Source organism: Diadema antillarum, unplaced genomic scaffold (assembly GCF_040938485.1).
Source record: "Diadema antillarum isolate AM-2024a unplaced genomic scaffold, OU_Dant_1.0 seq00001096_RagTag, whole genome shotgun sequence".
In the NCBI taxonomy this organism is placed as follows: Eukaryota; Metazoa; Echinodermata; class Echinoidea; order Diadematoida; family Diadematidae; genus Diadema; species Diadema antillarum.
Genome location: NW_027271913.1, coordinates 1040859 through 1068402, shown reverse-complemented (window position 1 = coordinate 1068402; position 27544 = coordinate 1040859). Strand labels below are relative to the sequence as shown.

Sequence of the window (27544 nt, the reverse complement as noted above, 5' to 3'; positions counted from 1 at the left end):
TGATACGTACCGGTATCGCAAATGGCGCCTGTCCAGCCGGGCTGGCAGTTACACAGGAAGCTGGCAACACCATCAAGACAGGTACCACCATTGAGGCACGAGTCCGGAGCGCAGTCGTCGATATCTGGAGAGGACACGGAAACTTCGTCAGCAAATGACGTCAAAATCAGCTTTATCTCGTTCTCTCCCTCTCTGTCTATCCGTCTGTCTGTCTGTCTGTCTCTCCCTCTCTCTACCTATCTATCTCTTTTCTCTCCATCTCTTTTCCTCTCTCTCTTCATCTTTACAAATATCAGTATGTTATATAGGATGTATTGTTATGTAAATATTTGATATACTTATCTACACACAATATGCATAAGCTCTAAGAGATGCTTATGTTATATAAGAAGAGGAACTGCGTACTATACAATTGAACTTCTATCTATTCTTTCTCTTTCTTTCTCGTTTGTTCCATCATTTCTTCTCTATATATGCACATACTTTTTTTTTGGGGGGGGGGGTAGGCAATGAATATAGAAACCTAGACAAAGTCAAACAAAATTATGCATGCACATACACAGACACACACACACACAACATGTACATGCATGTAATAGGTTGAAGTGATGCACGCCATGAGGTCAGGTGAGGAAAAATCAAACCATTGGTAGTCGTAGATCTGGACACAGATAAACTGTAAAACTAATTCACTGCGGCTATGTTATGTAGAATGCATGGAATTATGCATTAAAGTAGAAATTTGGCAGTATACAGGAGAGTGGGGTCTGAATTGGCCTTGCACACAACATGTGTCGAACACATACTTACTGATGTTACAGAACTCGCCGGTCCATCCGGCGTTGCAAACACATCTGAAGGCGTTCACCTCGTCCAGACACAGACCATTCACGCATGGGTTGCTACCACACTCGTTGACAGCTAATTTGCGAAAGGAATATGAGGAAAATGAAAGGCGAAAAGCACATTTCTTAACTTCAACGAACTTTATAGCGATAGTTATAGAAGCTTGAATTATCTATCATCAATACAATCCCCTCATAGTGGAAAATCATATTGAAAAGACATCAGTCAATGAAAACGAAGTAAAAACGCCACAAGAAGATACAGTATCTTATTTGTTGAAAAGACCGAAAACAAATCGATATATACAACGAAAATTTTGCGAAAGAATATTTCAGTCCCCTACATCTGAAAGGAATTGGGAAGAAATATTTAACCAAAATTTAGACTGGATCAATTGTATATACAATGATCCTTACAGATCTAGGAGATCGGTGTCAGTAAATTGCTTTTTTTTTTGCAACGGGACTCTCTAACACAGACCTCTCTACGTTTTGTTCAATCAATCAATCAATCAATCAATCAATCAATCAATCAATCAATCAATCAATCAATCAATCAATCAATCAAAACAGCAACGATGAGAACGAAACACATGTGATAGGGCGTAATCAATTCAGGTAAACGCGTTTGGTTCTTGGGATATAAATCTTATGAAGTTTAAGTTGCCAATATGCGAGTAAGGTATCATCTTGTGAAATGGGCAACTTTGAAGAGATATAAAATATACTCACGTGCGTCGCAGTGTAGACCGGTCCACCCGCTTGCACAGGTACACGTGTAACGGTTAATCATGTCAGTACACGTTCCTCCATTCAAGCACGGGTTGCTAAGACATTCGTCAACGGCTACGAAAGATTAGTGTCAAAGAAGAATGATTTGCATTTTTTTCGAGCTTCCGTGTTATATGAAACAAACAAAAAGAGACATTGTGAAAGAATAAATCTTATTTTTGTATCATCATCTCGAATGAATAAGAGTTGAAGTGGGTTTACACTCAGACTGAAGTTATAAAATATCAGTGTGAAGATATAAAAATCGGTTGCTTCCATATTATTCTGTCAATGGCTGTCTCTTTTATTCTTCACGAACACCGTCAATCCATATCTGCATTTCTCTTCTCATGTGGGAATGACCACTGAAAATGCCTCACCAAGAGATGAAACAGGCTGTTTTTAAAGTGCCTTCTTTTACACTGTGACCCCTTTGATAATGTGCATCATTCTAAAGTCTCTTAGAAACGTTGCATTGAGTTTAGATAATGCCAAACTATCATTTCTGGGATATCACAATGACGTCATCAAGGTAGACGATGAAGACATAGGCCCTACAAATAATTTTTCATTAGTTATCATAGCTATGCCAATTGTCATACATTTTCTCCCCTTTGAATCATACGATGTGGCAAAAAATCATAGTGCTTCATGAAGAGTTCGTTAAAAGATTCTTATTCGACAGCATAATTACGTACTTGCTCCTGGAAGAGATGGTCCTCTTGTAAAAAATATATACAAAAAAAAATTGCTGAAATACACACCAATTCAAATGTGTAAAATCTAATACTCACGTATTTCACAGTTAGTTCCCATCCAGGCTGAAGTACACTGACACACGTACGCATTTTGCAGATTGATACAATTCCCGGAGTTTAGACAGGGCAAATTCTCGCATTCATTAATATCTTTGTACAATATGGCGACAGAAGGGGAAAACACGAGAGACAAAGATGAGTTAGGAAAAATACAAAGTAGTATTCCATCATATACACATAGTTTTAATCGCTTCATTAAAGAAATAATTCAATACCCTCCTATCATATGCCTATAGAAGTCTGGCATGAAGCCTGACTTCAAATCGTAAGTTTCTGCATTAGGCAACCGTATTATGTTGATATGTATTTTAATGTGGCATTCATAAATCCATAGTTCCCAGTCCTGACACCTGTCTGAAACATGTTAATGCAACCCTGCGGTCACTGTACAATCTATATTTAGTTTTTTGTTGTTGTTGCTACAGAATATGGTTCCCTTACTAAGCAGCTAAAGTAAAATTTAACAAATTTGCTTTGGCAACTGTACGTTTCACTGGCAAACAAGGGAATTTGAGAGTAAAACACATCTCAATTATGAGTCAGCTTCAGTTGCTCTTTCAATCAACGATCGTCTAACGTAATACAGGCCTACTCTCGTTGTTTGTCATTACCAGGTCCATTCTAATATGTATGTATTTTCTGTTAGTCATGAAAAAGTCATGATAAAATACGAAAAAATAGTGACGAATGATGATGCCATTCCTCTCTATGTGAAAAATAATGGAGAGGGAGTAGACAACTTATTAACACACAAAGACCATTATTTAGGGAAGATAATAACCCAATTGAATATTAACAAATTGATTTGATCACAGTACATATCTCCCCCTCCCCCGAAAAAAAAGTTACATTTGGTATTCAGAAAGGCAAACGAATCAGAGACGATTTATGAAACGCAAGCATAGGTATGATGATTCAAATTTACAAATGATTGGGTTTCCCCTTTACCTATGTCACAGTTGGTGCCAGTCCATCCGGGAGCACACGTGCAGGAGTATGCATTCGCAAGGTTATTACAAAAAGCACCATTGCGACAAGGGTTGGATCCACATTCGTTGAAATCTGTCCAATTAACAATAATCACACAACTATATTATATATATTATATATTTCTTTTCTAACTCATTATATATGACGTGAAAGTATTCTTAACGCATATAAATGCATTCATTCACAAAATTTCTGAAATTTCTGGAATTGAAAGAAAAGCATAATATCGCTGCCGTACCTAATGGTCCATGAACAGCCAGTGGGACTATTAATGATTTCAAACGCAAAGCCATTTAAAAAGTATTAAAAAAACGTTCAAATCCCTAAATTTGAGAACTAAGCTTCATTATAAGTACAATTATTGCCACTTCATTGATTTGTAGATAGGTTGAGATCTAAGGATAGAGAAAGAAATCTGAATAAATCTTCTTTCACTGTCTATACCAACAGCCTGTTCCGGTAATCAGAAGACGCTTACCTTGGTCGCAGTTGTAGCCAGTCCAGCCCGAGGTACAAGCGCACGTGTATCTGTTAATTTCATTGGAACAACTTCCACCATTCTGACATGGGTCACTGGAACATTCATCGATATCTGCAAAGGAGATTACGCCGAAAGACAGACATAAATGGTATCAGCATACACTGTTCATGTCTTGTTAGGATGGTAGGATTGATATTAAAGGTATACGGTGCCTGTCGCTTCAGAATCGCAATACAGCTATTAATAAAGCAGACTGTACAGTCTACATCAATTTTGTAATATATCATGCAAACATAGCTAAACATAGCTAAACTTTTCATTTCATGTCATTCCTGTTTTTTTTTTTGCTCCTTAAACATATCACATTTCTTGTATCTGAATTCCGTAATCACATCGTAATCACGAACGACGCAGAACCCATAAATGTAAATGCAGACAATGATATCGGCAAGATATGCTTCACATTTCGTAGAAAATACAACTAAATATTTATTTATTCATTCTTTCATTTCTTCCCTTTCCAGCAGAAACATATAAATATTTTACAGATATGAATACAGAAATGATGTATGCAATGTAATGTGCAACAGATCAGAATAACATTTATGATCCTTCCTATTCTCAACCACAATATCACACTAATTACCATAGTCGGAGTGTGTTGATGCCGGAGATAACACAGAATTTAACAAAATATCATCGGCACCGCGATGGCACGTTTTGAAATACAGTGAGATGTCTGTGGTGTGGTGCTTGTAACAGTGTACTTAAACTTGGCAACATTTAAAGAGTTTTGTTTGCAAAAACCGATAAGTCCATTTTTGAAGATTTTGAAGTACGGTCTATTTCATAAAAGTACAAAATAACACCTTTTAAATGATATATTGGTCACTACATATAAAGGTACATTTTTTGAAATTATGGTCTATTGAAGCAGAAATTTTCTTATTATTCTCTTTATTTTTCTTGACCTTTAATCGCAAAATATCTCCATTTGGCAGAAACGGATTTATCAGTTTTTTGCGAACAAACTCTTCATTTGTTTCACTGATCCCATCTGTCCAGAAGTGTTGTTCTAAAGCACTGTATTATTATCATCATCATTTTTACGAATTTTATCAATCATCATCATTATTATTCATGGTTCATTGAAATCGCGACTTGCGTCAATGAAATTGCCGAATTGCTTGCAATGGCACATGAAAGACATGATGCATACATATAAATGTAACAAAAACTGTCTAATACTCGTACTGCAATTACAATCAGGAAGATTGAATATAGTTCCTTGTACATATGGACTGAAATGCTTATATATATATATATATATATATACACATATATACATGATTATATATATACAAATTCTAAAACTTCACTTTATATATAATATATATATATATATATATATATATATATATATATATATAATTCCAATACTTCACCATTCAGCTATTGGCATTGGAAGAAGGGATTTCATCTTACCGGTATCACACAGCTCTCCCGTCCATCCAGGCTCGCAGACACAAGTAATGTCGTTCACTCCATCGAGACAAAAGCCATTCACACACCTATCCCCGAAGCATTCATCAATGTCTGTAGGCACACGTCCAATGGAAAACGAAAACAATGAATGTCTCTTGCACAGAAAAAAAAAATAGACAGAACTAAAACTAGAACTGAATATAAGAATTGCTCCTTGCCATATGCTGCATCAAATCATTTAATGAGTTACCAATTTTTATTTAAACAGCCTCCTCATTGCAAACATTTAAGAATCGTGTACGCCAACATCAATCTCTTATTTGATATGAAGCCTTTGCACTAGCTATGAATTATTCAGATATCTATTTTCACCGCTCGTTTTATGTTTTTCTTATGTGTTTTATGCTCTTCCGAACCGATTGTTCTTTAGCTGTACTATATCTATGTTCGTTTTGTTCTTGTCTTTTTATTGTGTACATACGTATGTAATGTATATCAACGCAGGGCTCCCTTGTTAAGCAGGCCTTTGTGACACTGAATGGGACTACCCTGGTTTTAAAGAAGACTTCGTAAATAAATAATGAATAAAATAGAGAATTTCAACATAGATGGATGCTTTTCGTTTTGTTTAACAGTGATAGATTTATCTCGCTATTTGATTTTTATGGGAGAAAGGATGGAAAAGCGTGATCCGGTATTTATTTCAATTTCAAGGTAAAGTATGCCAGGATTCTTAATGAACAAGTCAAGGAAAATTAAATCAATTCAAGTGTTTACGGTTATACAAGAAAGGCTCGTGTTTACCTTTTTTTCATAATTTGAATGTATTTGAACGTACGGATTTGAATCGACACCTCAAGAAATTTCATGCAATATGATATAATGATTCACCCCGGCTCGTACTCCTTGTACAAGTTGTATTCAATACATCGACCATTCAATATCATAATCTTATAGCTGTAATGGAACACGAGAACACGCCACGTTCAGAAAAGGCTCTTTCAAAACCCATCTCATTGAACAACTCACAAAACTACTCCGAAATAAACTAAATAACTACCTTTCGATGCAAATCTAGATGTAAAGTATTCTACTGTATTTATTCATTGCATCTGAAGTATCTCATGCCCATTTTTACATCATCATTTTAACGTTTTAGAATGACGTTGAATAAAGGGTCTTCCGAAGAAAAAAAAAAGGAACTCACTTATTTCACAAATGTCACCGGTCCATCCAGGTTGACATCGGCAAGAGAAGCTATTGACGTTGTCCTCGCACGTGCCTCCGTTCCGACAAGGATTACTGGCACATTCATCTATGTCTGTGATGACGAGGTAAAATATGTGAAATCGGGCATAAGAAAATGATAGACAGCAATAATTTTATCCATCAAAAATGTCGACAATTGACTTGAATAAACACAGTTTTCTACATGATAGACATATCTGAAAACGATTTACTCAATATGACAAATCTTTCCTGACATGCAGTTTAATTCAATTTATCATTATCCCAACCATCCCTTTTGGAATAAGTTCAATTTTTCACTCAAACTGTATCTCACGTGGGTCAATTTCACAATTAAAATGTTGATTACAGCTAAGAAGAATACTTACTGATATCACAACGAACACCGTCCCAGCCTGGCAGACAAGTGCAGCTGAAGAAGTCAATCCCGTGATCGCAAGTGATACTGTTCACGCACGGGTTGCTAGCACACTCATTGATATCGATGTCGCAACGGTTTCCTCCGTAGCCCTGTACGCAGCGGCAGCTGAAGGCATTGTCGAGGTTGGTGCAAGAACCACCATTATTACAGGGGCTGCTGGCACATTCGTCAGTATCTAGTGAGTCAAAGAAAACAAAATAAGCCTCCTAACTAGTCACGATGCCACATTTTGTCAGAGAATCGTTCATCCAACGATAGGTGTAAATATACTATCGACGTCGGCCTGCTACTTCCTGCAATCATTATAGGGCCTACATGTAGATGTGCAAAGCTATAAGTCAAGATGATTCAATATTTCATTGAAGTAAGCAAAATAACTTAAAATGTTTGAGATAAACATTTCTACTAACGGAAAAACACGTGCAAGTAGACGTACTTTGTCTTAGTCCTAAGACACACAAGTCATGCGATATCTTCATTTTCATCATTGCGTCATCTTTCACACTTTGCTTCCAATATTTGACGTCCCGTGCTTTAACCACGCTCTATTGAAATGAAGTCAATTATTTATTTGCAAAATTTGTACCTATGTGCACTTGTGGTTTTTCAATGAATTTGATTAAATCCTTCTGACAGGCACACACACACACACACACACACATGATATGGTGCTCACATTGTTACGTACACGTAGTGCGTAATTTTCAGAAATGAAATAGCAGTTTATTGTAAGAATTGGAAGAAGAATGACATCACGTAGTCCTTACCAAGTTCACACCTTACGCCCTCTCGTCCAGACGGGCACGTGCATTCGTATCCATTCACCAAATCCGTGCAAGTTCCGCCACTGAAACAAGGGTTGCTTGCGCATTCATTGATATCTATAAAAATGAAAATGAAATGCAATGAAATGAAATGAAGTGAAATGAAAGGAAATGATGTGAAGTGAAGTGAAATGAAATGAAATTTATTCGCCAAACAAACATCGTTAACATAGTCAAAACAGTCGATAGTTAAAGTACATATTTGGCAGGAAAAAAAAAAGAACCGGCAATAGCTTGCAGGCTAGTTAAGGCCAGTCATTTCAATAATGTAGATTACATAACGTATTTGCAATATTCACAGAAACAATGTTTTGTGTACATATTTTCAGGTTTTCATAGAGGATTATTCATACATTGTTTCATATGAGATGCTTTCTTAATGATTTCCAAAAGCGTTCTTTACATCCTGTCTAAGCCCTCTCCAAAACCGCCCGCATATGACGAATGAAGAAAACTTCAAGCATGAAATCATTATCTAAAAAAAAAAGGATTCCAGTAGAATACGCCTGATGATGATTTCAAACATTCTCAACAAACCTTATAATGGTTAAAGAACACTTTGACCTTCCAAAATTTTCAACGTTAGGCTTTGGCCCATCGTTTATTTTCTACTCTTAAAGAGAATATGGGGCATTAATGGTTCGTCAGAAGAAATAAACGACAATACACACAGGACCTACTGTATATTTTGGTTGTAATCATAACTTTTGCAATTGGGCAAGCATTCCATTCTTCCGGTGATTACGAATCGCGTTCAGTATTTACAGAAATCATTAAGGAAGGACAGTAGATAACGTTTCCTTCAATCTTATTCTTTTCATGAGATGGAGGCTTGTTTTTCTTGTCACAAAGATGAAGAGACAATTGAAAGATATCATGACAAAGCAGATTGTTTCTTCAAAGGTATACATGAAGTTCAAGTCAAAATGCATCCTATTCTCAACAACTGTGCATCAAAGCAAGCTTATGTTTATTCACTCCCATGACTTCTTATTTTGAAATCGTTTTGCAGAACTAAGTTTTCCTGTGTTGACGTAGCTTCATTCAACTTACTAGTCAAGCAGTTGGTGCCGGCGTACCCGTCCGCGCATAAACAGGTGTAGAAGTTCACATTATCAACGCAGGTACCTCCATTACTACACGGTCCACTCTCACACTCATCAATTTCTGTGAAAAGCGAATAACAGTTTGATTCACAATTAAACATGAGATATACAAGCAAAACATATATTATTCATTTAATAAAGTGTAAGTGCACGAGATAGGGAAGGGCACTATTTTGAAACAGTTCCGTTTTGCAGTTAAATTGTTGGTATGTAGGTCTTTGACGTAGAGATTAATTGGCATTCAGGGTAGTAGGAAGCCAATCACTGCACAATGGGTTTCTGGCGATTTCGGTGGCAAAATCCAGGCACAGCTTTGCTCGCCTGTTTCTGAGGGTGTAAAAGGAGAATATTTCGAGTGCTTCGTCAAACGTGGTATATGTCGCCTATCCTACAAGACCGTTTTTAGTGTTAGGAGCTTCTACTAGGCATGGCGCTCCTACTAGGTAACCAACATTGTCTAGGGAATATTTTCCTGAAAAGAAAATTCAAGCAATCTGTTCCAGTTAAAATAAAGCGAAATACTGATAACAATCACTTGATTCTTATAAGTGAAAACGGATAGGCCGTATGATATCAATAGAGGAACCAATTTTATTCGAAAAAGAGACTGAAGAAATAAGGAGTCAAAAAGAGATTGAAAATAAGAATATTGTCTACGTGTTAATCTCAATTCATTGACATTCAATCACATTCGTCATACGTTTCAGAGAACCGCCCCTGCCATCCAGTTTTTCACCAGTTTTCTTGTTGATTGCTGTGATACCTGTCTACCCATTTGCATTGCTGCCTGTGTCAGCTACGTGTTTTTGTCCCCTCTTTCATTCCATACAGTACGTGCGAATGCATTTTATAAAGAAAAAAAATCTTCATGGACGTGATTTCCTGTTGATTTCCATGGGCATTCGGTAACAAAGGGAATAAAAACAAAGCAAACTCACCAGTTTCACAATTTACCCCAGTGAAACCATCGCGACAAGAACAGATGTAGAGATCTATGAAATCATCGCACGTCGCACCATTTAGACAAGGCGAACTGGAACATTCATCGATATCTGTGTAATAAGGAAGAATAAAGTGACTTTTTGATGTACAGTTGAACCTCTCTTATCCGGCCTCCCTTTATCCGGATCTCTCTATTATACGGACGCAATCTCGCCGTATTTTTTTTAAATAATTACGGGAGGAAAGGGGGATTCCCAACTCCTTGAGAACTCCTACACAAACACACATGAATTACATATACTTGATACATTTCTTAATTATTATTTAGGTAAATCATCCCAAGAATTTATAAAAGAAAATGATTTCATTCTTGCAAACACGAACCCCTATTTTGGGGTCTGTTACTGAGTGTAACAATGAAAAGGTTGCAGTATACACATTACTACATGTGGTACATTTGATTACTACAATGGGCTACATCAGTACATGTGTATGTATATGTACATGTACAAATAAAGCATTGAGTCTCCCGTATCCGGCCAAATCCCTTATCCGGATGAGCCCCGGTCCCGACTTGTCCGGATACGAGAGGTTCAACTGTATTCACGTGTCAAATACGAATGGCGTAGAAGATAAAGCTGCTCTACAGGTGTGTTGCAATACAGAAAAGAAAGTGCTTGTCAATTTATACTGAACGATCATGGTGTTCATTAAAACGAAGTAGAGTTACCACACAGCTTGCAACTTGGAACTAACTGTGCCAAGTATTCATATAACATAAAACAGATTTATTATCAAACATCAAAAAAAAAATTGTACACTAGTAGTGAAAATATGACAGCTGTTGATTGAGAGGACATACCAAATTCGCAATTGACTCCGGTATATCCATCACGGCAAGCACAGGTATAGGAGTTGATGTCTTGGGAGCAGGTACCGCCATTTCTGCAAGGCGCACTATCACACTCATCAATATCTGTCGCCAAGAAATAAATACAGCAAAACTCGTCTTAAACAATAAGACCAGCTTGAAAAAGAATGAACATAATGAGCTTTGGAAAGGGAAAAAAGAAAGGTCTTATTAATATCATGAAGTACAATCACCAATATTTCTGGTTTATTAGTAGTCTATTACTACTCACCCTGTACATACAGAAATATGCTTATATAGTTTGCAAATAAAGTACATTGTAAAATATAAGAAATATTTGGTAAGAAATGTACGTACAAGAGAAACAAAATGTGTCGAAGGATCGACCCCTGGACACTACACATCTTATGTTTGTTTTGGTTTTTTTATGTGCCGAAACATTCTCATCAATGGATACAAACTGCTTAAGATTACTCAAAGCAATTTTAAAAAGTTTTAAAATAACTCCACTAATACTGGACATAGTGTAGCTTAAATAATCTTATGATCAAGCATGTCAAATGCTTTACTCAGGTCTGAAAATAAGCCCCCCCCCCCGAAAAAAAAAAAAAAAAAAAAATCTCGCTGTCTATTGCACAGATCACCTCATGAGTAAAATTAATCAGTGCAGAAGATGTGGACCGCCTCGCTCTAAATCCAAACTGATTTTTGTTGGTAATATTGCACTTCGTCACAAATTCAACAAGCCTTGTATAGTGGAAATGCATTTTGCAAAGACTTTGGAGAAAAGAGATAAAAACCGATATTGGGCGATAATTTGTCCTTACATCGGGGGAACCACTTTTGAAAATTGGTACAACTTTAGCCATTTTCAGTTTATCTGGAAAAATACCAGATTCCATACACTGATTAGATATTATACGTAAGGGTTTAAATATCAAATGATTAGCTTATTTAACAATTTGCATATCAATACTGTCATATCATGCACTGAAATCACCCTTGGAACTGATTACAATATCAGTTATTTCTTTACAAGTAATTGGTTTAAAAATGCGGTTGACTCAACTTTTGTAACATACTGAAAATAATCATACTCACACGAATCATCAAAAGAAAATTCAATATCAAAGCCAATATAAGCAAAGATTTAGACAACAAAATACAAATTTCTTTCTCATTCATAACTGTTCAATCATTACACTCGATAGATTTAACGGTTAATTTCCTATTGCACTGTTTCCCTAGGGCATTATTTATCACATCCAATGATTTTTTTACTATGCCCACTTCTGGCAGCTAACTTTTTTCATGACAATCATTTCTTTTTGGCTAATTTTATCATGTGAATGTCCTAGCTTGTTGAAGACATTTCGCTTGGTCGAGAATGGCTTTGAATAGAAAACGGCACGTACCATCCGTGAAAGGGCTTTTGGATATGACGCCTGCTTGAATAGTATTGCACTGGATAAATTAATGATTATACCAGTATACATCACACAATGGTATTACCGATATTGCATGTCGTTCCAGTCCATCCAGGGGCACACGTACACACAAACTGGTTGATCTTATCATCACATGTCCCTCCATTCAGACAAGGCATTGAGAGACACTCATTTATCTCTGTGAAGAAAGCGGTAAAGCAGAATGTATACTAACGTGTCCATAATTATACTTCACTCATTACGTGGCAAAGTGAAACGCACAGGATGTCGAATGTAAACACCCAATGGCCAAACTAACGACATGTACAAAGTTATATATATATATATATATATATATATATATATATAAGTTATATATATATATTTGGGGTTTTTTCTTAACGGGAAGATCACAGTTATAAATTCAACCTGTAGTCTGTAAAATTTCTAACTCGTCCAGGAATAGTCATGAACCGTGTATTGGCGTACAACGCACAATACAAGGAGAAGCTAACTTCGTGAGTGTGGTTTATGATTAGTGTAACATATCTGATTCCAAACATTTTGATTTTAATGAATAATAATACTCTCATGAATGTATATTACATGCAGAACAAGTGTGTGCATGGCTCAATTACACCTAATGACGCTTCTCTTGTTACGTACTTTGACATCGTGATCTTGAACTATGACTAGGAGTAAGATTATCATGACTCTAGTATGAGAATGCAATAGATGATTGTTTCTGTTCACTGTATGACACTGTTCACTGATTGTTCACTGTAATCTGATATGGAGACAACAACAAAAACAACTATCGTCTCTAAAAATTACGATAACAACATCGCCACTAATGATTACATAGATGGCGTCAAACACAGCAATATCTTCTGAAACTTTACCGAATTGACAGTTGCTTCCGTTGTAGCCAGGGGCACAGTCACAACTGTAGCTGTTCACTTCGTTATTACATGTTGCTCCGTTCTGACAGGGACTGCTGGCGCACTCGTTGATGTCTGGCATTCATAAAGCAAATTTACATTCAGCAGACATGAAATCACATCTTGGACAAAATGTTCATACACACATAAGGCACTCCATAAATATCATGCATCTTTAAAGATTATTATCCAAAATGTATCAACTATACAGTTTGCAAATGTACACATATCATTAAAGTGATTTCTTATTTCTATATGCACGTAAAGTGAAAATTAATGTTCATTTCTTAAGACTCTAGAACCCTGCCTCATAAAGATTTCCTCCTTCCATGTCCAAATTGTGAATAGTGTAGCCATATAGGCTTTCACTTGACACACATAATGGTTTGTGACGCAGTTCGCATAATACTATTTTTTTTTTTCCCCGGCGTGATATTTCGCCGACGTGAAACATTCATATCCATCACTCTACAGACAAAAGTTCAGAGTTCAGTCAGTTTTAAAAGTCGAGAAAATAAGAGAGAAGAAAGTCCAACCTATTTCACAATGAGTTCCTGTGTATCCTGGAAGACAGTTGCACCTGTAACCATTGACTTGGTCGACACATGTGGCGCCGTTCATACACGGATCACTGACGCACTCTTGGATGTCTGTAGCAGAGGGCAAGGCGAGAGACATTAATTACTTCACTTATGAACTTGCACGATGGCAAGCTTCGCGCTGTTTTACGTACTTTATTCAACGATCATTATTTGTGTATTGCATTTTTCTTTCGATAGATTGCCCGATTTCCAAAAGTTTGCATGTACTACTCTATGATTTCGTTTTATCTGTTCTTGGTTTTGATTGATCACATCAAACATCTCAAGGCCAAAAGGATCTCAGGAGTGTGACATTCATTATTCATTTGCAAATATTCATAAGTACATAAACTACAATGCAACAATCCTAAAGATTGGACGAGAGTATTTCGTGTATTGCGACAGCGAACATGGTGATGTATAATTCCGAATAAGACCATTGATTAGAACTACTAAAGTAGATCTGACAGCAGTACTCAAATAAACAAACCTGTTTCACACTGGTCACCAAACCATCCAACTGCGCAGGTGCAGATGAAAAGATTTATTCCATGATCGCATGTACCTCCATTTATGCATGGATCACTCTCACATTCATTGATATCTGTTAAAGAAAGCAAATAAAGAAATACAGATGTATATGTGACCGTGCACCTCAAAACGAACATAAAGTCGCACACACTGATTTTGCGCGAGGACTGAAAATAAGTGAAATGGGTCAACCTAGCCGAACTTGACTTTTTCATATTTTCTGAAAGAGTGGGTCTTCTTTTACATTATGCTAAAATTTGGTATCATAAAACGGGCAGGAAAGTGTGTTTTTTTGAGTAGTTTATCTCGAACATTTTTGGTAGAATAGTGTGATTAGGTGTGTCTTTAGAATCCCTTTTTCATTTCTGAAAAACCTTGTCCACACTCTTCACTTTCAACTCTAATAACTTTTGAAAGGATAGTGCTACTGCTTTGAAAATTGGCATTAATTATGGACAGAATGTGTTAATGAGGCATATTTAATTTCACCTAAATCTGATAATCCCTTCATTGTTGTTACTCTGGTGGTTTACTTCCTGTTTTTTGTCCCATTCATCGCACAGCCAGCACAGTTTGGTAAAGATTAAGCGCTTGAATAGACACTGTACTTCAGAGCCTCTTTTCTCAGTTAACGCTTTTCCTGAGTTTGTGCTTTCTTTCCAATATTTAGATAGGTTAGGAGAGTCCATTTGATTTGAGTTATACATCACTTTAAAGCTTAAAGTCTGCTCTTTCAAAATATGGTCTTAACTAAAAATTCATGTCTGGCGACTTTTTGTTTATTTTGAGGTGCAGAGTCACATATGCACGCGCATCTGAATATGAGTTATTTATATTATATACAGGGAATGGAAGGAGAGAGAGAGATAGATAGAGAGAGAGGACAGTTTGGCATTTTCTGGTATAATTGAATAAATGTTCATAAAGCGAGTTCAGTGTGTACAGGATCTTCACACTCGACAGTACTGAATAAGAATGACTACTTCACAAAATGATTTTTCTTAAATCCACTCACGATTGTTGTGTATTGGGATTGGATTCTTGTGGAAGGTACGCTGCATGAAGAACAACGTCTTACACACAGTGGATATATTTCGAAGTATATTTTATTTGTGAGGTCTCTATGGTATATCCTCTCACTCAGAGTATCAAATCTATTTTTCTTTTTTTTTTTAAGTCTTACAATTCACATGATACAGCAGATATATACGACTGGTCAACATTGATTACAAGTGTATTATGAAGTGGTGAAGGAAACGAAGTCTGGACATCAAAGAAAGGTTTTCAATTCCGGAAACAAAAGGCAGGACTAGTTTTAGCAGGGAGGTAGCATATCCTTGTCTGTCTGTTTGACTGTTTGTTTGTTGGTTTTTTTTTTTGGGGGGGGGGGGCGGGTAGGCTAACATCAATTCAAAGTAATTAATCGGGGTAGGACAGGATGTTTTGGGTTGACTCAATCTGGTCATATATTGTGGTTTGATTGTACTTGGACCTACATTAAGATTGAGAGATGGGGCTGGATGATCACTAATACAGTGAGGGGTTAATAGGACCATTCTAGCATCTTGGTGGTATACTCGAAGGGACTCAGTAGAGACGGAGAGTATGGGGAGAGGTTAATGCTTGCCGGAGGTAAGGATACAGATCCGGTCATCAATAGTTGAATGGAAGGCGGTAGTAATAGATTTGAGTATCACTACAAAACAATATCCTCACCTCTCCCTCATTAAACAACAACAACAACAACAACAAAAACAAACACTGACAACCAACACTTTGAAGCCCAATTCCGATAAAAACACAGCACGCTGGAATGTTTAGGCGGAGTGGAACTGATCTATAATCACATGCAGTTACTTTTATGTCCTATCCAGGTGAATCTTGAATTTCGTGAAAGTGAAGTTCCTCTACTTGAAAAACAAAATACAGAAGGTTGTGTTTGCTTCTCTCGTTACTCTATTGAAGCATTGCGCATGCGCTCTGTGACAGGTCTTTATGCATTAACAAGTTAGTACTACGCTAACGCGTGTTGTTATTTTTCATTTTACTGTTTATTGGAATAACTGGCTATCAGTGTGCTGGCAACGTAAGTTTCCTCATGAAAATGACCATGGTGGTTCACAGTACGAAATCTGTAAAGCGTAATCACGTTATAAGTGAATGCCTTTTCAATTGTGTAAGCCCATAGTACGCTAATCAAGACTTCTAGTGTGTGTTCGGTGTGAGATAGATACACACGCAGATTGTTTTCATAGATGATTACATACCTTCTGATTCATAAACATTTTTTTTTTCATAATCAAGATTACACGCTTTAGAGTTCCAGTCCACCCCGGTGCGCAGCTGCAGGTAAATGCGTTGGTGGCATCCAGGCAGGTTCCTCCATTTTGACACGGCGAGCTGCTGCATTCATTGATGGCTGGAATACAGTTATGATCAGGAAAAAGAGACCAACAAATGAAAATCAACTAGAAACAAACACAAAGCCACATACTTAGTAATAGTTATGAAAAACACACACACACCTTAACTAGCATTTTTGTTAGCTGCAAAAAGTACATAATGACATAAAGTTCGCAGTAGTGCATAAATATGAGGAAAAGAAAATAGTGGTATGTTTGCTTTTGCCGTTGTGGTGTATTTTCGGCAATGCTTCCAATTTAGTCATCCCTGCTGTTCAATTCCATTTTTTTTTTTGCTGTGTTAACCCACTTACCTATTTCACAATCGTCCCCAGTCCATCCGTCGGCGCATGTGCACTCGTATGAGTTGACGTTATCAGTGCAAGTGCCACCATTCATACACGGTGCCGACTCGCATTCGTCGATTTCTGCGAAGGAAAAGTACAAGACCCCGAAACTGTCATTATTTGCCTCCATTCTACTCCTAATTGTACTTAAGATAGAGAGATACAATGTTGTTCTCATATAACTATATATTGTAACATGATTTACAATTATCATCAATTTTCTTTATTGAGATTGCTAGAGATTAATATAATAGGCTAAATGTACAGACCTTCCAGGTGAACACAACGCATTTGCGTCGAAACATTAAAGATTTTAATTGCTTTAAGTGAAAGAAACATCTAAAATTTCCAATTATCACACAGCAATGTGTGCTTCCTATTATCTAGATCTATATTGAGAGAGTCAACATTTTTATCCAAAGATGATTCGTATGAGATGATAAATACCTAGCTTTCTTACTCCAGCCTTAGATGCATAGCCGGCGCATGTGTACGTAGATCTTAGAATACCCCTCCCCTTAAAAGAATGACACTTTTATTCTTTGCCTCTTTAGTGAATAAAGAAAACTTTCTCGGAGGTCGAAAAGTATCACAAATTCGCTAAACGGGCAACAGACAATGAATAAGATAATGTCTCTCTTGGCCATCTTTAAACAATTTGAAATCACTGCACTGATGTGAATTTCACCATTGCTTTCGCCAATTTTGAACAAACCCTTTGTGTTGGATATAGGATCTGAAAATGAAAATTCGAAATAGATTAGAAGATATTCAGTGGAAGATGATTTAGAGCTCATCTTTTTTAACTAGCGGCCACGACGAATATTTGCCGCATACGGAGAAAAGCACGGTTCTTAATCTTATCTCTTAATCTTAGCGCTTATTCTTAACCTTAAAGGAGAGCTCCGGATGATTTTCAGATATTTATATTTGAACAACTAAAAATTTGTTTTACTGAGGACAGAGTTTCAGAATTTACGATAATTGCATTGAAGAATAATAATATTTTCGAAATGTATAACAAATTGCAATGAAAAACGATGATAACATGACAGGGTCACCATAAGAATGCATGAGACGGGGCTCAAGGAAGCAGAACAAAAGAAGAAGGCATGCATAGATTATGTACAGGTGAACTCGCAAGAAAGCAGTATTGTAATGTAATACACTGAGTAAATTTTTGAAATATGCGACCGTCCTATGTCATCATCCTTGTTCAATGTAATTTGTCTAAGATTTTTCAAAGTATTGTTTCTCTGCTCAAGAACCACAACAAATTCCACAAATATATTCATGGAGCTGTTGATTTATTTATTTTATGATGTGAAATTATGAAAATCGTCTGGAATGCCCCTTTAAATCTTAACCAAGACTTGAGAGAGTAATTATTATCCTGCGTGTTATACCGACCTATCTCGCATCGTTCTCCAGTGTACCCCGCCAGGCAATCGCACGTGTATCGATTCTGCTCGTTGTTGCAATCGGCCCCATTCTCACAAGGTGAAGAGCTGCATTCATCGATGTCTATCATGATATTATACAAGAAATGACAAAATGGTGTTAAAACATAAAACTTTAAAGGAATCGTATAGTTTTGTTTGAGACCTAACTTCAGGTTTCTATAACATTTTTGGTGAGGGGATAAGAAACCTTTAATGAAATATGAAAAAAAAAATGTAATTGCAAGAGGAATTCAAATTCTACTTGATGAAAATTAGTTTTGAAATCACTGAGATATCCAAAACAGAGTGATCCTATAGTAAAAGGTCGGACCAACCTTTTAGTACAATCGCTTTGTTTTACTTTGTTTTTGATGTCTCAGACATTCCAAAGCTGATTTTCATCAAATGTACTTTGAATTCGTCTTAGAATGGTATGGCCTGTACTAAAATGTATTTCATAAGTGGTTTATTGGTATCTCCCCCCAAAAAACCTATAAAGCCCAATTTTTATCTCCACCAGTACTATACCATCTGTTTCAAGTTGTTACGTATGGCTATTGCTAGAAGATGCAACACATTTCCCCTAGATACGAGTATGCCTTGTTCGAAATAGTGGTATTCACGCAGTTAACAGAAATCACTGCTCCAAACCAACTTGACACTTCAGAAGATTGTGTCGTTTACCGGGAAGTTGAAACATGTTCGTATATTCTACAAAGTATAGTTGATTTTGCTTACCGTGTGTCTTATCCGTCTACTGAAGTGTTTATGTCTATGGATATGAATTCGAACTAAATTACGACCTATTTATTTTTCACTGATGTTCTTTTAGGAGACAGACATTTTCTAGTAGCAAATTGTAATGCAAAATCTATCATAAGCAATGATAACAATATGTAACCCGCTACAACAAAAGAATCCTAAAGTCGCTGACGGGTGAGCCGAGAAAATCGGCTTTGAAGTCAGATCGCCAAAATCTGTCAAAACGTTCGGATTTCTGTTTGAACACAATTTTGTAGTCTAATGTATCTTCTATCATCTGCCGAAATTTCAAAGCTAAATGATTAAAGGAAAGGCCTGAAAATAGCATTTTTCTGGGCCATGCTAGGCTTACCCGTCAGCGACTTTAGGATTCTTTTGTTGTAGCGGGTCACATTATTATCCATTATCTGTCTTACAAATACATAGATCAAGCGGACATACCGGTTTGACAGTTCACTCCCGTCCATCCCGGTGCACATATACATTGGTAGCCATTGATGGCGTCCATACAAGTGCCTCCATTGAAGCAGGGATCGCTTGCACATTCGTCAATGTCTGCCAAACAAACAAAAAAAAAAACACAACAACAACAACAAGTTAATGGAAATATCAAAATTCAACTTAGCCAAGCACGGAACCGTCTTTGTCTGATGTCTACATCATATTTGTTGAAGGACCAATTTGACCCTGAACATGAGGCAGGGCTGGGACACACACACACACTCACACACACACAACAATGAAAGAAATCTCCGTTGTAATACTAATGATCTGTCATTGACAAAAAGAGGACTGTGCTAATTCCTAATAAAATCTTGAACGGATGCAGTCAGGGTTGCACGGTAGTCCAGTCGGTAGTGTATCAGCCTTTCAATCGAATGGCTCGGATTCGAATACCTGTGAGTCTGGACTGAGCAATACTGTGTGTTATCATACCGTTCCCTCGAGTAAGAGGCAAAACACCCTGTCCCTCAGATAGGACACAAAATATAGGTCCTGTGTGTTAGTGGCACATCCCACGAACGTGAGCATAAAGTCGACTTCTACTAAATAAAACCATTGCCCCATTATGAAATTTTCTATTATGTAATCTTTATCAAATTGGGTTAACAATATATGATTCATTCGTATTCGCCACTCTCACAATGTGCAAATATAAACACCCACATCTCTATTCGATGCTCTTCTTTCCCTCTATTTCCATTATAACGCTCCCCAAAAGAATTTCACCCTCAGTCATAAAGCTACCTACCCATACTGCAGTTGTACCCAGTAAATCCAGGCTGGCACGTGCAGAAGTACAGGTTAATTCCATCAACACAAGTTCCGTTGTTCATGCAAGGAGCGATTGAGCACTCATCGATATTCGTGCCGCAGTGAACACCAGTCCATCCCGCTAAACAACTGCAAGTGTATCCGTCGACCATATCATTGCAGACACCGTTGTTCAGACAAGGGAAACTTGCACATTCGTCGACATCTACCAAAAGTGTACGGTGTAAAATGATCAACTGTGTCATTCACATCGATGTAAAAGTCAGAATGACTTAGCATATAGTCTGGATAAAGGGTACCTTACGAAGAAGATATTCATGCCTTACGTGCTGTGAAACTGTGCGCCTTGATAAAATTTCACCGAAAAGAGAGTTGGCCGTTTCTTCAGTGAATTATTCACATTGAATGAGCCATATTTATATATATTGGATAATTCAGAATCTACAGATGATATTGTTTATGATATACGTGTAGCTAAAATATTAACTGGTGTTATCAAAGTATCACCTGATTGGTTTTGAATATTCAGCCAATGTATTGTAAGTGTTGACATATCTATCTGTGCTTTGAGTGCAAAAGGTACAATAAGTGACCATGCAGTTTCCCTCCGCCATTACCACAGGTTGTTATTCATTGACACGCATATAACGTTCGGATATAATGGTTACTCAGGACCTTAAATTTTCATATCTTATGACCGAGCTGCGATAGTATACCAGTAGCCTATATGTGAGAGGCTACCTTACGTATAGTGTTTATTATTTCATGGAGAGATTCGGCATACCTATTTGACATTGGTCTCCACTCCAACCAGAAGCGCACTCACACCGATATCTGTTGACATCATCTTCACACGTTCCTCCATTCAGGCAGGGATCGCTTTCACACTCGTTGATATCTGAAGAAGAAACAAGATTAAAACATTATGACGTGGAGGAACTAAACAGCGCTTTCAAAGAAGTGGCTTAAGTATTGATGGAGGTAGGACCTAAGTGTGCGCTGAAAAGGTTTCAAGAAGAATGAAACCCAAATATTAGTATAGTACACATGCATGTAATCCTCCATGACGTCACGAATAACATTGTTGTAGTCTTCTCATCCAGGGATAGCGGTATCGAGAACTTAAAAATACATAACTTTTGAACGGATTGATTGACTCAGCTGCCTTTGCTGATGTATTCTATACAACAGACATTGCCAGATTTACTCAAGTCAGATCGAGGTTCACTCCCCTATAAAACACATAATGGCGGTGTATGGGGATCGAGTTTATGCGTATAATATTTATGTAGGCCTAATATGTGTGCAAGCCCATAGTCGGAGTTATATACAATATAAATATATACAAAAAATGAAATGTAATAAGGCCTGTAAAGAGGAGATGAAAAAAAATTACATCAATGAATGTATTTATGTGATGATGATAATGATGATGATGGCATGCATGTTTATGAGAAATAGAAACAGATAAGGGAAGGAAATCATGTTTGGTTATAAATTTGTTTTGTTTTGTTTTTTTTTTTTTGGTGTTTTTTTTTCGAACATAGATGCAGTGCATGTACTTACTTGTTTCGCAATTGACGCCCGTGTAGCCGGGTTGACAAACACAATTGTATGCTGCCAGTAGGTTTTCACAGTCGCCTCCATTTTGACATGGGTTGGGATTGCACTCATCAATATCTGGGAGGAAAATGACGAAACATTATTTATTGGTTAAAGATCAATATAAATGTGAATCTTTGAATCTTGACGGAAATTCAATACGCTGTTAAAACATAAACGTTTAATACGTGTTTCATATTCAAATGATTCAATTTTTTTTCTATAGCAGAAGAGATTTATGAGACGCATTGACTTTTGAATGTTGATATTTGATGATGTTCGATGACTGAAAGGACAAAAGCTGTATAAATGCGTTTTAACCCGTTCCACACTGAATTCTGAAATCCCCATAGTTAATACACAGACCACCAGGTTCCCGTACGGAACAGGTTAATATTTGATAATGTTTGATAACTGAAAGGACCAAAGCTGTATAAATGCGTTTTAACCCGTTCCATACTGAATTCTGAAATCCCCATAGACTTAGTACAGAGGCAACCACGTTCCCGTATGGCACGGGTTAAAGAGATCCAGGAATGCTCAGAAATCAAGACAATTTTGCTCCTATATCAGTCTTAAAGAGCACTAAGCACTATTAGGAACACTGTTAACGGTCGACATTATTTTCCTATCAGAAAAGAGGACTGATTTTCAAATCTATAAGTTTCATCGCCGTCCTATCACGTTATATGTCATGGGGCGTATTTCTTTGTAGAGGCTGTACCACAATTTACAGCAACGACTTGAAAACAGGATCACGGATACCTTCGTTACATAAGACGCCGGTGTATCCGGGGGCACAGGTGCAAGTGAATCCGTTTACCATCTCATTACAGGTTCCACCATTCTGACAAGGCGAACTTCCACACTCGTCAATTTCTGCAGTAAATCATAAACAAAAATAATTATTATCTCACCAGTTTCATTTTTAAGTCTTCTGAAACTTAGGAAACTTGACGTCATCACTTTTTTTTGCAGAATAATCTTCAAATTATTCTTGAAAATATCACATAATATGACATATAGCATTCAGTCATACACTCATCGGCATGCATTCAATCAAAAGAAACATTTAAATTCAAGGATTAAAAGCTTAAGAAATCTTCTGATGTTTACTCATCATCATATTGTTCTTGTTGTAATTCGAGAGGTAACGAACACACAACCAAACTGCTGAAAACACTCCTAATAAGTCATTATAATGATAAGTAATATATTTCCTCTTCATATTGAGAACGAGTTTTACGATCACGCTAAAAACTAATTTAATTTTTTTCAAACATCAACTCAATCAACTCGTAATGTTTAGATTTCTTCCATCGCTGTGAACCGAAATATACAATTCTCCCTCTGCAGGCCCCTGTAGGAGTATCAGCCAATCACGCACGCCATTTTATTGGTTTTCTTTACGTTTCCCCAATAAGATGATAAAACATTTGTGCAAACCTGTTTCGCAGTCAGTTCCTGTATAACCGGGTTCACAATTGCAGGTATAGCCATTAACCAGGTCTACACAGTCGCCATTTTGGCACGGGTTAGGATCGCATTCGTCTGTGTCTGTAACATAGAAATATCAATAGTTAGCATAGGCATTAATCATTTGAGACGTATCTTTCCATGAAAAAAAAATCGATAGCATGTAGTTATATTTTGCTTATATCTTTCTCAAATAATATATTGATTGAATTGATTCACTGAAATGGTTTATTGATATCGACATCGTCGCTGCCAAAGGCTTGTGATATTTTAAATCAAACGCATAGGAACAGGATACATCAAAATAGCTCCAAAACAATTAAAACACACACACACACAAACAGATAGGTAAGTACATATTCGAGCTGAACCTACGTAGAATATATTGTGACTTGCTCTGTGAAATATACGTATATATTTATTTCAAAAAAAAATCATACTGGGAGAGGGAATCCGAGAAAAATATAGCACATGATATATATTTTACACATAAAAGCGGAAAAAAAAAGAGAGAAAACATTGGTCATGTTGTTTAAGAATTTCGTCGAGCGGGTGATGTAAATATGTTTCATCGCAAGGAGAGTGTTTATTGTATAAAATATGTCTCCTTTTGTTGCACGCCAATTTCTGGAACCAGCGATTTGTGGTGAGAAGTGTGTCTTATCATAGCGTTTTTATACAATACTTTTAGACATGGGCAATATTAATGGCGAAGAGATTAGGATTATGCAAACACATGCAAGGATACATCCTTTTCAAGTTTGGAGGCAAAATATGATTCAAATATTCCACACTCTTGGTATCTGTTTTATGACGGATTAAAATACTTAGTGGGATGACAAAACGGGATATACATTTTGTTGTTTCTTTTTGAAATGGCAATGGTTTGATGTTTCGGTCGAATGTCTGCTCACAGCGCATTATCACGGAATGGAATAATCTCTCGGATTATGTGGCAAACAGCACATCACTCAACTCTTTTAAATCTAACTTGGAGAAAGCATGGAAGACAAAAAAGGACAAATATGATAATGAGCATGAATTTTCATGCTCATGTTCTCATTAAACCGAACAGTGCAGAAAACATAAGTCTGTTATTTATCGCATCCAGACGATGGAGTAGCATAGGGGCAAATAAGTTCAGTATAACTTTAACTTAAAGGGATGGTACAGTATTGGTGGAGATGAGAATTGGGCTTTTAACTTTTTGCGAGATACCAAGAAAACACTTATGATGTAGTACAGAACATACCATTTTAAGAGGAATTCAAAGTTTGTTTGATGAAAATCGGGTATGGAATTACTGAAACATCCTAAAAAACGAAGTAAAACAAAGCGATCGTCATAAAGTGTGGGTCCCACACTCTATTAGAATCGGTCGTTTTGGATATCTCAGCCATTTCAAAACCAATTTTCATCAAATAAACGTTGAATTCCTCATAGAATTACATGCTGTTTCATATTTCATAAGAGGTTTCTCATTATCTCACTTAGGAATGTTATAAGCCTGAATCCTCACCTCAACCAGTACTGTACAGTCCCTTTAATGCCCACAATCAGGGCCCAATTTCATAAAGCTGTTCGTAAAGTTACGAGCAATTTACGACCGACTGGTGATCAATTCCGGTGTGCTATACTTATCAGAATTTCTATAATTCAGCACAAGAACTGTTCACCAGTTGCTCGTAAGTCGTTCGTAACTTTACGAACAGCTTTATGAAACACCCCAGGTATGTTAACCAGGTATGCATGTTCAGATTATTGTGAAGTTTTGCTTTCACTTTTAATCAGTATCGACATTCAATACGAATTCGTAGTTTTTTTTTTCTCATTTTTTTTTGCCCTCCATGGACTACATGTATCGTATTATCTCCATGTCAATAATCTCTTATCCCTTTTTTTTACTTAACATTTCTCTCGTAAATATTTACACAAACAAATGTTGGAGTGACTGCCACTTTAAACCGAACTTGTTGAGAGTACCCGATACAGAATAAATCATATCTTCCATCTGCATAATATTCAATATTTTTTCTTCATAGAGTTAAACCTATGTACTTTGTTCTTTAACTTTTCTTCAAATAGTTGTTGCTTAATGAAAATCACAACACCATTTAGAGCATCGTTTCTCTTTTCTTCACAACCAAAAATAATATTTTCCAGACTAGATACTATCTGTGGTCTAGAACCTTCATTTATCTTTTTTTTCAGTTTCAGTTTCAAATTGACTTACTAGTTTCACATTCATAAACGAAATGTACAACATCTTCCAACTCTTCTTTACAAAACGAGCATTCATTTATCACTACTGACTAGGTAGTGTTGGTAGATCTTAACACCATTAATTGAAGCACTTGGACATCAATACATTCTTCACTCTATGAATGGAAGTGAATGTACATCAAGACAATGTGCTAGCGAATGTGTTATGTGTGGTGAGCACAATGGTACCTTCACACGGAAGCTGTTGACATGAAATCAGGGCAGAGGGAGAGGTCGGTGACAGAGTGAAGTCGGGCGTAGCCCCGGGACCTTTGCTCAGTCGGAGACAGATGTATGGCAAAGTGTCGCACTGCCGGAAATTCAGGTTGAGGATGGTGTTGATACCTTCAACCAACCGAGGCTGGCCCGCTGTCAACGGCTGGCTATTCGACGCCGACGGGATTGATGTGACCTGGTCGCCGGTTGTCATCCCTTGACCGTCCATTTGGTCATTGAGAAAGAGATTGACCTGGTCGGCGAAGCGTGTGATATAACAACATCAATGGTTAGAGGAGCGTGTGATATAATGAGACCAGCGGTCGCCCGGAAAGTAAGGGGGTGTAATGTTTTTACAGGATGCACTACGTACGACTCCTTATAGAGGATCAGGATGCCCGGAAGGGTATTTCTACCCATCCCATCAGACAGTACGTCCCCGGAGAACCTAAGGGACACTGTAAACACCGAGACAATTTTTACACGCTGGGAGAAATATTAGCCATATTTACTAAGTTCTAACTTTTACTGTAATACATGTAGTAGTATTTGACAGAGTGTCTAGCTATTCATTGTAAGGCTCGTTGCTGTAAGCTTACTTGTATCTCTAACCATGTCATGAATCACCAACGAAAGCATGCGTATATTCATGTGCAATTTAACGACTATAAAAGCAACGAAAGAAAAACAAGTACAAGTGCAATAACAATATTAAACACCCGAAACAAAACATGGTCACAACTAAGGCCCACTACATCCCTGTCACTCTCCCCTAAGTAAACCCTCCCACGACCTCTGCATGAAGAGGGGAACTACGCACATAAGTCCTTGACAACCGAAAATAATCATAAAACTGCCACACTGTCAGTGAGCTCACCTGCCACAGATTTGAACCAGATGCACTAGCGCCACCAGCGTTGGAGTTGATCGTCAGGGCAAATGTCAAGTTATTATTAGGGGAGCCGGCTTGAACGGGCCCTCCATTTGTGACGCTGAACGAAATTCCATTCACTTCGACACCTATACAGCGTTTTGAATCAGATAAATCAATGTGTCAACAAATTGCCGTTGTTATTCTCAGAAATGACATGACGAACAAGGAGCTTGAAACACAGGGTGAAAACGTTAACTATCTATTGATTTCCTCTTTACTAGTGTTGATAGACGAGGAAAAGTGGAACCTTAAAACATTAAAAGAATTCAAAATACAGCGATTAGCGTTGCTTTGGGAGGCCTGTAGTTGCTAATCGAATATTGACTGTTTTTTGTCAATCAACGTTTATGCAATGAATAATATGATGCGTGTTCTAGAATGACCAAAATATGTCTAAAAGTGCCAAAAGCAGGGAATATAAATAAGATAATATAGTAACAATAATTGTTTCCTTAACGAATCTGCTGGTGTTTTTAAGTGACAACAAGAACTTTCACATCATATTCATGTTAATCCTTTACCAACCCATTAGTATAAGCATTTT

The 27544-nt window shown here is 37.1% G+C and overlaps 1 protein-coding gene across 1 annotated transcript in view; it reads right to left on the bottom strand.

Moving 5' to 3' along the window:
• The window catches only part of LOC139743542 (uncharacterized), a 75591-nt gene that overhangs the window by 19613 nt on the left and 28434 nt on the right, over positions 1–27544 (bottom strand). The window contains exons 19-47 of the mRNA XM_071654021.1: positions 26944–27086; positions 26040–26319; positions 23559–23669; positions 22878–22991; positions 22077–22190; positions 21295–21408; positions 20488–20715; positions 19677–19790; positions 18442–18555; positions 16999–17112; positions 16594–16701; positions 14657–14668; positions 14242–14355; positions 13707–13820; positions 13132–13245; positions 12315–12428; positions 10794–10907; positions 9928–10041; positions 8937–9050; positions 7827–7940; positions 7007–7234; positions 6598–6711; positions 5391–5501; positions 3903–4016; positions 3383–3496; positions 2411–2524; positions 1578–1691; positions 811–921; positions 11–124 (exon numbers count right to left, since the gene is read on the bottom strand). Of these exons, the coding sequence (XP_071510122.1) occupies positions 11–124; positions 811–921; positions 1578–1691; positions 2411–2524; positions 3383–3496; positions 3903–4016; positions 5391–5501; positions 6598–6711; positions 7007–7234; positions 7827–7940; positions 8937–9050; positions 9928–10041; positions 10794–10907; positions 12315–12428; positions 13132–13245; positions 13707–13820; positions 14242–14355; positions 14657–14668; positions 16594–16701; positions 16999–17112; positions 18442–18555; positions 19677–19790; positions 20488–20715; positions 21295–21408; positions 22077–22190; positions 22878–22991; positions 23559–23669; positions 26040–26319; positions 26944–27086 (3612 nt within the window). The remainder of the gene's footprint in view (positions 1–10; positions 125–810; positions 922–1577; positions 1692–2410; positions 2525–3382; positions 3497–3902; positions 4017–5390; positions 5502–6597; positions 6712–7006; positions 7235–7826; positions 7941–8936; positions 9051–9927; positions 10042–10793; positions 10908–12314; positions 12429–13131; positions 13246–13706; positions 13821–14241; positions 14356–14656; positions 14669–16593; positions 16702–16998; positions 17113–18441; positions 18556–19676; positions 19791–20487; positions 20716–21294; positions 21409–22076; positions 22191–22877; positions 22992–23558; positions 23670–26039; positions 26320–26943; positions 27087–27544) is intronic.